This window comes from Boleophthalmus pectinirostris, unplaced genomic scaffold, assembly GCF_026225935.1.
Source record: "Boleophthalmus pectinirostris isolate CB_2022bp ecotype Guang Dong unplaced genomic scaffold, ASM2622593v1 HiC_scaffold_5, whole genome shotgun sequence".
NCBI lineage: Eukaryota > Metazoa > Chordata > Actinopteri > Gobiiformes > Gobiidae > Boleophthalmus > Boleophthalmus pectinirostris.
In genome coordinates this window covers 218,964-231,500 of record NW_026571404.1, presented here as the reverse complement: position 1 = coordinate 231,500, position 12,537 = coordinate 218,964, and the positions used below count along the sequence as shown (strand labels likewise).

Below are 12,537 nucleotides of genomic sequence, written 5' to 3'. Positions count from 1 at the left end.
TTCTACAAATCCTGGTTAAATCCACATTTGTGCTTCGGTTCGTTACAGACTGACCCACTGTTTGTGTCTCGCTCCTTCTGATGCAGAGACACATGTACACACCTGTTTGGTCACGACACACACACATACATTCAGTTTGTCCATTAAAATCAACGGAATCCATGAAATTCTTAATGATCAATTATCGATTAATCGAAAATCATGCCCATCCCTACCTCCCATCACCGTGTTCATGTTTCCGTTGACTTCCATTATAAAGTAATTATTTGACCCATTATTGAAAAAGATCTTAATTTAGTGCAATTCAGAAAATCTCTCGAATTTCACAGAATTTAAGACCGTTGCTGCTAGAAAATAAAAAATATAAAAGAAAAACAGTTTAGTTTTTCTCCTTAAGTTAAGTTATTGTATTTACAATGGAAGTCTGTGGGTTTAAAATGACAGAAAAACAAAACTAAAACTGTAACAAACTCAATCTTCCGTCTGATTGTTTGTGTGTGAGTAACAAGGATCAGGAAAAGTCACATTTGTGTTCATTTATGGATTTACACTAAATCCCAATATAACGATAATAACAGACACGTGGATTTAAAGGCTCATGGAAAATGTGGGAATTTAGTGAAAAAAATCACAAATCATTACATTTTACATCATCTGTATGTAGTTTCCAGCAGGAAAACTTAAAATAAAAGATAAAAACATGTTTAGACTTTTAATAAAAGAAGAAGGTCATTGAAAAATATAAAAAATATGAATGTTTGATGATTTTATGGAAGTTTAAAATACGAAAAACACAATTTGTACTGTCCAGAAGCTGCAGATCCTCCTGACCAGGATCCTGACTCTGATCCGGACCAGGTCTGGAGCGGGTCTGGGGCAGGTCTGGGGCAGGTCTGGGGCAGGTCTGGGGCGGGTCTGGGGGGTCAGGTCTGGGGCGGGTCTGGAGCGGGTCTGGAGCGGGTCTGGGGCAGGTCTGGAGCCGGTCTGGAGCGGGTCTGGAGCGGGTCTGGAGCAGGTCTGGGGCAGGTCTGGGCGGGTCTGGAGCGGGTCTGGAGCAGGTCTGGGGCAGGTCTGGGCAGGTCTGGAGGGTCTGGAGGCGGGTCTGGGGCAGGTCTGGGGCAGGTCTGGAGGTCTGGGGTCTGGAGCAGGTCTGGGGTCTGGCAGGTCTGGAGCGGGTCTGGGTCTGGGGCAGGTCTGGAGCAGGTCTGGGGCAGGTCTGGAGCAGGGGTCTGGGGCAGGTCTGGAGCAGGTCTGGAGCAGGTCTGGAGCAGGTCTAATGGTCTCAGATGTGGCCTCAGGTTTCTTGTTGTGATGCGGTTGGTTGGTCCGTTTCCATGGCGTCCTCTGTGACTCAGACTCACACAATTAAAGTGTGTCTCTGTTGCCGTCGGTTACAGACGAGCGCACGACGCAAACTAAACCCACGAGAAATTAAAAGTTTTCCTCCACGCGCCGGAATCTCTTTAGCATTCCCATTCTCCGAGACTCTGTCCAGGGACAAGAAGGATTATGGAGCAGGGAAGAAGAAGAGGAGAGAGAGAGAAGAGGAAAGAGAAAAGAGAGAGGAGGGGAGAGGAGGGGAGCTGTGCAAAAATATCGATATATCGTATGGTTTAATGTGATGATACAGTATCGATATCATGGGCTGTTGTATCGATAAATCACCAAGAGGATTTTTTTGGTTTATTAATTATTTAGTTCCAGTTTTGTTCAGACGAAGGAAACTCGTTTCTGCGACACATTTGAGATTTTCACTGTTTCTTTTATTTAAATATTTGTGTTTCATTTGAATTTTACACAAGACGAAGTTTAACAAAGAATTTTAGCGTCACACGTGATTTAGACTTTAATTTTATTGAACTGTATTGAATCGATTTGAAAATCGAAAGTGGCTGCGTGATACCAGCCCTAGTCCCAGGTCTGGTCTCTGGTCTCTGGTCTGGTTTCTGGTCTTTGGTCTCTGGTCTCTGGTCTGGTCTCTTTTCTTTGGTCTGGTCTCTGGTCTGGTTTCTGGTCTGGTCTCTGGTCTTTGGTCTGGTTTCTGGTCTGGTCTCTGGTCTGGTCTCTGGTCTTTGGTCTCTGGTCTCTGGTCTGGTCTCTGGTCTTTGGTCTCTGGTCTCTGGTCTCTGGTCTCTGGTCTCTGGTCTTTGGTCTCTGGTCTCTGGTCTTGGTCTCTGGTCTGTGGTCTGGTCTCTTTTCTTTGGTCTGGTCTCTGGTCTGGTTTCTGGTCTGGTCCAGTCTCTGGTCTTTGGTTTCTGGTCTTGACATCGTTGTGCATCGGTTTTCGTTATGCAACATTTTCGGGTTTGTTTTCCATTTTAAAGAGACAATATTTGGTTTTAAATTGTTAATCGCTATGGCAACAGTCTGAATTATTCATGGTTCTGGAGCCGTGGAAACGCCTCATTGGAACAAACACAAATAACGGAGTTTCTTATGTTCTTATTTTGGTTTTTGGTGTTTTTTTTGGTCAGCAGTTGGTGCAGCAAACGTTCGATCCAGAAACTCTTAGTTCGTTTTGTTTTCATTGGTGCGAAAGTTTCAATCGCACTTGGACTAAAAATCTCACAAAAACAACGTTTCTGAGTTCATCCAAACTGCTCCTTCAGTTCATGAAGCAGAAGCAGTTCGGACGAGCTCAGAAACAGATTCCACCAAATAAACTTTGTCCAGTCGACAAACCAGGACCAGGACCAGGACCAGGACCAGGACCAGGACGACTGAGTGATTTTCACAAATCACCAAGAGGATTTTTTAATTTATTTGACTAAATGATTTGGTTCCAGCTGCAGTTTTGTTGTTTGTTCAGACGAAGGAAACTCGTTTCTGCGACACATTTGACATTTTCACTGTTTCGATGATTTATATATTTGTGTTTCAGATTAACTTTACACAAGAAGAAGTTTAACAAAGACTTTTAGAGTCACACATGATTTAGACTTTAGTTTTTTTATTGAATCATGTCAAATCGATTTGAAATATATCGTATTGAGTCAAAAGTGCACTGTATCAATGTTTGTGTCGCATCAACGACTTCTTAATGAAACCAGCCCCAATGATCAACACACACATCAAGACACTGTCGCTCCACATACAAAATGTTCTCTGTAAACTCGGGAGGATTTCTTAGCCAGACAAATGTTTCCTTTTTGGTTCTTCCTGTGGATCAATCCTGCCCATCACCTTCACCTTTCACTAGTTTTCAATTCCGTTGGCAAGAGAAACAGTTTGAACGGAGGTTTGAGTCACACACATCTGATTCACTTTTGCATTTATGGAGTTCACAAACTTCTGAAGTCTGTTTCTCGAGTCGTTTTCCGCTGTTTGGATCCAACAACCACAACAATGACGATGTCCCAATCCCGAAACTAAAATATGACAATATCAGAAGCAGAAACAAAAGTGAAATGGTTCAAAAGACTTGGAAAGATCGACTTTGACAATAGACACGTCCCACTGGAAAAACAAACATGGAGGTTTGATCATCACTTTTTCACAAGATCATTCTCCATGTGGATTGTGCGATGACCTGAAGTCTGAGATCAGTGATGTGTGTTTAACTGGGTCATGTTTGTGTTGTGGACGTGTTTAACTGTTCTCCATCTCAGACTTGTTTCTTGTTTCTTGTTTCTTGTTTCTGTTTCTGTTTCTTGTTTCTTGTTTCTGTTTCTTGTTTCTTGTTTCTGTTTGTTGTGAAAGTTAAAATGAGTTGCTCTCTGACATTTTCATGTTATAAAAGTATCTTGGGTGGAGTTGGGAGCGTCTTGGACAAACGACAGTCGGAGCAGATTAGTTTGGTCTGCAGGTGTGAAACGACCAGACTGGAGTCTTTAGGTTTGGGCTGGTGTTGTGGTTCGGTGGTGTTGTGGTTCGGTTGGTGTGGTGGTTCGGTGGTGTTGTGGTTCGGTGGTGTTGTGGTTCGGTGGTGTTGTGGTTCGGTGGTGTTGTGGTTCGGTGGTGTTGGGGGTTCGGTGGTGTTGGTGGTGGTCGGTGGTGTTGGGGTTCGGTGGTGGTTGGTTGGTGGTTCGGTGGTGTTGGGGTTCGGTGGTGTTGGGGTTCGGTGGTGTTGGGGTTCGGTGGTGTTGGGGTTCGGTGGTGTTGGGGTTCGGTGGTGTTGGGGTTCGGTGGTGTTGGGGTTCGGTGGTGTTGGGTTCAGTTCCTCGGCGTCTCTGATAAAGCGTGATCCGCTGGTCCGTGTTCTGGTTCTGTTTCTCTGTGAAAGAATCTTCTGACGTCACAGTAATTACCCCGAGTCCCTGCAGCTGTTCACTTTACACCTCCTGTTTCCCACGATCCTCTGCTCCCGAACGCACCGTGAAGCAGGACCGGGGCCAGGGCCAAGACCAGGGCCAAGACCGGGGCCAAGACCGGGGCCAAGACCGGGGCCAAGACCGGGGCCAAGACCGGGGCCAAGACCGGGGCCAAGACCAGGGCCAAGACCAAGACTAGAACCAGGACTGAGGACTCACAAATCCCAGACCCTAACCCGTGTGAGCGACAGTGAGGTGCTGTGGTATTTGGAGTGATTCGTTCAGACTCGGAGGTTTGGGCGTCGAGTTGTTGTTTTGGTCCAAATATTAAAAAAAACCTCTGCTCTAGTGTGACGTGCAGCAGGAGGAGGGACCACAGCCTGGTTCAGTCCTGGTTTAGTCCTGGTTTAGTCCTGGTTTAGTCCTGGTTCAGTCCTGGTTCAGTCCTGGTTTAGTCCTGGTTTAGTCCTGGTTTAGTCCTGGTTTAGTCCTGGTTTAGTTGGTCTTTTTGACATTGTTTCCTCATGGCTTAGTCCTTTTTTAGAACTGGTTTAGTTCTAGTCAGGTCCTGTTTTTAAATCCTATTTTTGGACCTGATATTTTCCTTTTGGACCTGGTTTAGTCCTGGTTTAGACCTGGTTTAGACCTGGTTTAGTCCTTATTTACTGAGGTTTGGATCTGGTTTAGTTAGTAGATCTCGTTTGGTCTTAGTCCTGGTTTGGTTCTTGTCTGTTACTTTTGGTTCAGGATTTTCTTTGAAATCCTGTTTAGTCCCGGTTTAGACTTTTTGTAGTCCTGGTTTAAACGTCAGGTCTTAAATTGTCGTCTTTCTTAATCCATCTGGAGTCTTGGTTTGACTCTTGGTTTGAGTCCCGGTTTGAGTCCCGGTTTGAGTCCCGGTTTGAGTCCTGGTTTGAGTCCTGGTTTGAGTCCCGGTTTGAGTCCCGGGTTGAGTCCCGGTTTTGAGTCCCGGTTTGAGTCCCGGGTTTGAGTCTCGGGTTTGAGTCCCGGGTTGAGTCCGGTTGAGTCCTGGGTTGAGTCCCGGTTTGAGTCCGGGTTTGAGTCCCGGGTTGAGTCCTGGGTTGAGTCCCGGTTTGAGTCCCGGTTGTTGAGTCCCGGGTTGAGTCCCGGGTTGAGTCCCGGTTTGAGTCCCGGTTTGAGTCCCGGGTTGAAGTCCCGGGTTTGAGTCCCGGTTTGAGTCCGGTTTGAGTCCCGGTTGAGTCCGGTTGAGTCCCGGGTTGAGTCCCGGGTTGAGTCCGGTTGAGTCCCGGTTTGAGTCCCGGTTTGAGTCCGGGTTGAGTGAGTCCCGGTTTGAGTCCCGGGTTGAGTCCGGGTTGAGTCCCGGGTTGAGTCCCGGGTTGAGTCCCGGGTTGAGTCCCGGTTTGAGTCCCGGTTTGAGTCCCGGTTTGAGTCTCGGGTTGAGTCCCGGGTTGAGTCCTGGGTTGAGTCCCGGTTTGAGTCCCGGTTTGAGTCCCGGTTTTGAGTCCGGTTTGAGTTTTGAGTCCCGGGTTGAGTCCTGGGTTGAGTCCCGGGTTTGAGTCCCGGGTTTGAGTCCTGGTTTGAGTCCCGGGTTGAGTCCCGGTTGAGTGAGTCTCGGGTTGAGTCCCGGGTTGAGTCCCGGGTTGAGTCCCGGGTTGAGTCCCGGGTTTGAGTCCGGTTTGAGTCCCGGGTTTGAGTCTCGGTTTGAGTCCCGGGTTGAGTCCCGGGTTGAGTCCTGGTTTGAGTCCCGGTTTGAGTCCTGGTTTGAGTCCCGGGTTGAGTCCTGGTTGAGTCCCGGTTTGAGTCTCCGGGAGTTTGAGTCCCGGGTTGAGTCCTGGGTTGAGTCCCGGTTTGAGTCCTGGTTTGAGTCCCGGGTTGAGTCCTGGTTGAGTCCCGGTTTGAGTCTCGGGTTGAGTCCCGGGTTGAGTCCTGGGTTGAGTCCCGGTTTGAGTCCTGGTTTGAGTCCCGGGTTGAGTCCTGGGTTGAGTCCCGGTTTGAGTCCGGTTTGAGTCCCGGGTTGAGTCCTTGAGGGGTTGAGTCCCGGGTTTGAGTCCTGGTTTGAGTCCCGGGTTGAGTCTCGGTTTGAGTCTCGGTTGGTTGAGTCCCGGGTTGAGTCCCGGGTTGAGTCCCGGTGGTTGAGTCCCGGGTTTGAGTCCTGGTTTGAGTCCCGGGTTGAGTCCCGGTTTGAGTCCCGGTTTGAGTCCCGGGTTGAGTCCCGGGTTGAGTCCTGGGTTGAGTCCCGGTTTGAGTCCTGGTTTGAGTCCCGGGTTGAGTCCCGGTTTGAGTCTCGGGTTGAGTCCCGGGTTGAGTCCCGGGTTGAGTCCTGGGTTGAGTCCCGGTTTGAGTCCTGGTTTGAGTCCCGGGTTGAGTCCTGGTTGAGTCCCGGTTTGAGTCCTGGGTTGAGTCCCGGTTTGAGTCCCGGTTTGAGTCCCGGGTTGAGTCTCGGTTTGAGTCTCGGGTTGAGTCTCGGGTTGAGTCCCGGGTTGAGTCCCGGGTTGAGTCTCGGGTTGAGTCCCGGGTTGAGTCCCGGGTTGAGTCCCGGTTTGAGTCCCGGTTTGAGTCCCGGGTTGAGTCCCGGGTTGAGTCTCGGTTTGAGTCTCGGTTTGAGTCCCGGGTTGAGTCCCGGTTTGAGTCCCGGTTTGAGTCTCGGTTTGAGTCCCGGGTTGAGTCCCGGTTTGAGAGTTTGTAGTTTTGTAAAACGTTTCGTGTTTGTTTTTTTCAGATTTGTCCGAGGTCGAGCCAAACGTTTTCCTTCGACCTTTTTTGGAAGTGGTTCGTTCCGAAGACACGACTGGACCAATCACAGGCCTCGCCCTCACCTCCGTCAACAAGTTCCTCTCGTACGGACTCATAGGTGAGAAGACCCGGTTCAGACCCGGTTCAGATCCGGTTCAGACCTGGTTTAGACCTGGTTCAGACCAGGATTTAGACCAGGATTTAGACCGGGGCTAGATTAAGTCCTGCTTAAATTTAGTTCCAGTTTAGTTTAGACTTGGTCATGTCCTGTTCAAATTTAGACCAGGTTTACGCCTGGTTTAGTCCTGGTTTTACTCCTGGTTTAGTCCTGGTTTAGACCAGGTTTAGACCTGGTTTAGTCCTGGTTTAGTCCTGGTTTAGACCTGGTTTAGTCCTGGTTTAGACCTGTTCTAGTCCTGGTTTAGACCTGGTTTAGTCCTGTTCTAGTCCTGGTTTAGACCTGGTTTAGTCCTGGTTTAGTTCAGGTTTAGACCTGTTCTAGTCCTGGTTTAGTCCTGTTCTAGTCCTGGTTTAGACCTGGTTTAGACCTGGTTTAGTCCTGGTTTAGTCCTGGTTTAGTCCTGGTTTAGTCCTGGTTTAGTCCTGGTTTAGTCCTGGTTTAGTCCTGGTTTAGACCTGGTTTAGTCCTGGTTTAGTCCTGGTTTAGTCCTGGTTTAGTGGTTTAGTCCTGGTTTAGTCCTGGTTTAGTCCTGGTTTAGACCTGGTTTAGTCCTGGTTTTAGTCCTGGTTTAGTCCTGGTTTAGACCTGGTTTAGTCCTGGTTTAGTCCTGGTTTAGTCCTGGTTTAGTCCTGGTTTAGTCCTGGTTTTAGACCTGGTTTAGTCTGGTTTAGTCCTGGTTTAGTCCTGGTTTAGTCCTGGTTTAGTCCTGGTTTAGTTCTGGTTTATGGAGCTTGTTGAACATTAAACAGGTTTGTAAAACAGCAGCTGTTGTCGCCCTCTACTGACGAAAAACAGAATGAAAACAACAAACGCTCTGGATCTGATTCAGTCCTGTTCTAGTCCTGGTTTAGTCCTGGTTTAGACCAGGTTTAGACCTGTTCTAGTCCTGGTTTAGTTCTGGTTTAGTCCTGGTTTAGTCCTGGTTTAATCCTGGTTTAATCCTGGTTTAGTCCTGGTTTAGTCCTGGTTTAGTTCCGAGTCCTTCTTCAGTCCATTTCCTGATGCTGCTGGAGTTAATCAGGGTAATGCACTCATCTCTTTTGTCCCTTTGTGAGATCCTTAGTCCAGATCTTAGTCCAGATCCAGACCTGGTTCAGACCTGGTTCAGACCCGGTCCTGCAGGTGATTAGTTTAATGACAGTGGGAAAAGAAAACACCGAACGCTCCGGTTTCACAAACACAAAACTGGACCCTGAACGCATCAACAAAAGACACATCTGCTCCTAAAGACCAGGTCTAAACCAGGTCTAAACCAGGACTAAACCAGGTCTAAACCAGGTCTAAACCAGGTCTAAACCAGGACTAAACCAGGACTAAACCAGGTCTAAACCAGGACTAAACCAGGGAAACTAAACCAGGACTAAACCAGGACTAAAACCAGGTCTAAACCAGGTCTAAACCAGGACTAAACCAGGACTAAACCAGGACTAAACCAGGACTAAACCAGGTCTAAACCAGGACTCTAAACCAGGACTAAACCAGGACTAAACCAGGTCTAAACCAGGTCTAAACCAGGACTAAACCAGGACTAAACCAGGACTAAACCAGGACTAAACCAGGTCTAAACCAGGACTAAACCAGGACTAAACCAGGACTAACTAAACCAGGACTCTAAACCAGGTCTAAACCAGGAAACTAAACCAGGACTAAACCAGGACTAAACCAGGAAACTAAACCAGGACTAAACCAGGACTAAACCAGGTCTAAACCAGGACTAAACCAGGACTAAACCAGGACTAAACCAGGTCTAAACCAGGACTAAACCAGGACTCTAAACCAGGACTAAACCAGGACTAAACTAAACCAGGACTAAACCAGGACTAAACCAGGTCTAACCAGGACTAAACCAGGACTAAAACCAGGACTAAACCAGGACTAAACCAGGAGTAAACCAGGACTAAACCAGGTCTTAAACCAGGACTAAACCAGGTAAACCAGGTCTAAACCAGGACTAAACCAGGACTAAACCAGGTCTAAACCAGGACTAAAACCAGGACTAAACCAGGTCTAAACCAGGACTAAACCAGGACTAAAACCAGGACTAAAACCAGGTCTAAACCAGGTCTAAACCAGGACTAAACCAGGACTAAACCAGGTCTAAACCAGGTCTAAACCAGGACTAAACCAGGACTAAACCAGGTCTAAACCAGGACTAAACCAGAACTAAAACCAGGACTAAACCAGGACTAAACCAGGACTAAACCAGGACTAAACCAGGTCTAAACCAGGACTAAACCAGGACTAAACCAGGACTAAACCAGGTCTAAACCAGGTCTAAACCAGGACTAAACCAGGACTAAACCAGGACTAAACCAGGACTAAACCAGGACTAAACCAGGACTAAACCAGGACTAAACCAGGTCTAAACCAGGTCTAAACCAGGACTAAACCAGGACTAAACCAGGACTAAAACCAGGTCTAAACCAGGACTAAACCAGGACTAAACCAGGTCTAAACCAAGTCTAAACCAGGTCTAAACCAGGACTAAACCAGGACTAAACCAGGACTAAACCAGGACTAAACACAAACCAGGTCTAAACCAGGACTAAAACCAGGAAACCAGGACTAAACCAGGTCTAAAACCAGGTCTAAACCAGGTCTAAACCAGGACTAAACCAGGACTAAACCAGGACTAAACCAGGACTACCCAGGTAAACCAGGACTAAACCAGGACTAAACCAGGACTAAACCAGGACTAAACCAGGTCTAAACCAGGACTAAACCAGGTCTAAACCAGGACTAAACCAGGTCTAAAACAGGACTAGGTCTACCAGGACTCCAGGTAAACCAGGTCTAAACCAGGGACTAAACCAGGTCTAAACTAAACCAGGACTAAACCAGGACTAAACCAGGACTAAACCAGGACTAAACCAGGACTAAACCAGGTCTAAACCAGGTCTAAACCAGGACTAACCAGGACTAAACCAGGTCTAAACCAGGTCTAAACCAGGACTAAACCAGGACTAAACCAGGTCTAAACCAGGTCTAAACCAGGACTAAACCAGGACTAAACCAGGACTAAAACCAGGACTAAACCAGGACTAAACCAGGACTAAAAGCTAAACCAGGGACTAAACCAGGACTAAACCAGGCTGGTCTAAACCAGGACTAAACCAGGACTAAAACCAGGTAAACCAGGACTAAACCAGGACTAAACCAGTCTAAAGAAAACCAGGACTAAACCAGGACTAAACCCAGACAAAACCAGGGCTAAACCACGACTAAACCAGGTCTAAATCAGGACTAAACCAGGACTAAACCAGGACTAAACCAGGTCTAAACCAGGACTAAACCAGGACTAAACCACAACTAAACCAGGACTAAACCCAGAATAAATCAGGACTAAACCAGGACTAAACCAGGGTCTAAACCAGGACTAAACCAGGACTAAACAGGTCTAAACCAGGACTAAACAGGACTAAACCAGGTCTAAACCAGGTCTAAACCAGGACTAAACCAGGACTAAACCAGGTCTAAACCAGGTCTAAACCAGGACTAAACCAGGACTCTAAACCAGGTCTAAACCAGGACTAAACCAGGACTAACCAGGTCTAAACCAGGACTAAACCAGGACTAAACCAGGACTAAACCAGGACTAAACCAGGGACTAAACCAGGTCTACAACCAGGTCTAAACCAGGACTAAAACCAGGACTAAACCAGGTCCAGGTAAACCAGGACTAAACCAGGACTAAACCAGGACTAAACCAGGACTAAACCAGGTCTAAACCAGGTCTAAACCAGGACTAAACCAGGACTAAACTAAACCAGGACTAAACCAGGTCTAAACCAGGTCTAAACCAGGACTAAACCAGGACTAAACCAGGTCTAAACCAGGTCTAAACCAGGACTAAACCAGGACTAAACCAGGACTAAACCAGGACTAAACCAGGTCTAAACCAGGACTAAACCAGGACTAAACCAGACTAAACAGGTCTAAACCAGGAAACCAGGACTAAACCAGGTCTAAACCAGGTCTAAACAGGTCTAAACCAGGTCTAAACCAGGTCTAAACCAGGTCTAAACCAGGTCTAAACCAGGTCTAAACCAGGACTAAACCAGGACTAAACCAGGTCTAAACCAGGACTGAACCAGGTTTTGTGTTTAGATTCGAGTCATGAAGCTGCAGCTGAGGCGATCGAGAACATGGCCGACGCCGTCACACACGCTCGATTTGTCGGGACGGATCCTGCGAGTGACGAGGTCGTCCTCATGAAGATACTACAGGTAACTCACCTGAGGCTCTCACCTGTGGCTCTCACACTCACCTGTGGCTCTCACACTCACCTGTGGCTCTCACACTCACCTGAGGCTCTCACCTGTGGCTCTCACACTCACCTGTGACTCTCACACTCACCTGTGGCTCTCACACTCACCTGTGGCTCTCACACTCACCTGTGACTCTCACACTCACCTGTGACTCTCACACTCACCTGTGGCTCTCACACTCACCTGTGGCTCTCACACTCACCTGAGGCTCTCACCTGTGGCTCTCACACTCACCTGTGGCTCTCACACTCACCTGAGGCTCTCACCTGTGGCTCTCACACTCACCTGAGGCTCTCACACTCACCTGTGGCTCTCACACTCACCTGTGGCTCTCACACTCACCTGTGCTCTCACACTCACCTGTGGTGCTCTCACACTCACCTGTGGCTCTCACACTCACCTGTGGCTCTCACACTCACCTCTCTCACCTCACCTGTGGCTCTCACACTCACCTGTGTACACTCACCTGTGCTCTCACCTGTGGCTCTCACACTCACCTGTGGCTCTCACACTCACCTGTGGCTCTCACACTCACCTGTGGCTCTCACACTCACCTGTGGCTCTAGGCTCTCACCTGTGGCTCTCACACTCACCTGTGGCTCTCACACTCACCTGTGGCTCTCACACTCACCTGACTCTCACACTGTGGCTCTCACACTCACCTCACACTCACCTGTGACTCTCACACTCACCTGTGACTCTCACACTCACCTGTGGCTCTCACACTCACCTGTGGCTCTCACACTCACCTGTGGCCTCACACTGGGCTCTCACCTCACCTCACCTGTGGCTCTCACACTCACCTGTGACTCTCACACTCACCTGTGGCTCTCACACTCACCTGTGGCTCTCACACTCACTCACCTGTGACTCTCACACTCACCTGTGCTCTCACACTCACCTGACTCTCACACTGTGGCTCTCACACTCACCTGTGCTCTCACCTGTGGCTCTCACACTCACCTGTGGCTCTCACACTCACCTGTGGCTCTCACACTCACCTGTGGCTCTCACACTCACCTGTGGCTCTCACACTCACCTGTGACTCTCACACTCACCTGCTCTCACACTCACCTGTGGCTCTCACACTCACCTGTGGCTCTCACACTCACCTGTGGCTCTC

General features: G+C 48.3%; 1 protein-coding gene across 1 annotated transcript in view; it reads left to right on the top strand.

Annotated features, from left to right (window-relative positions):
* Positions 1–12,537, top strand: part of gbf1 (golgi brefeldin A resistant guanine nucleotide exchange factor 1) — a 107,077-nt gene that overhangs the window by 33,940 nt on the left and 60,600 nt on the right. The window contains 2 exon segments of the mRNA XM_055162895.1: positions 6,952–7,083; positions 11,254–11,372. Of these exon segments, the coding sequence (XP_055018870.1) occupies positions 6,952–7,083; positions 11,254–11,372 (251 nt within the window).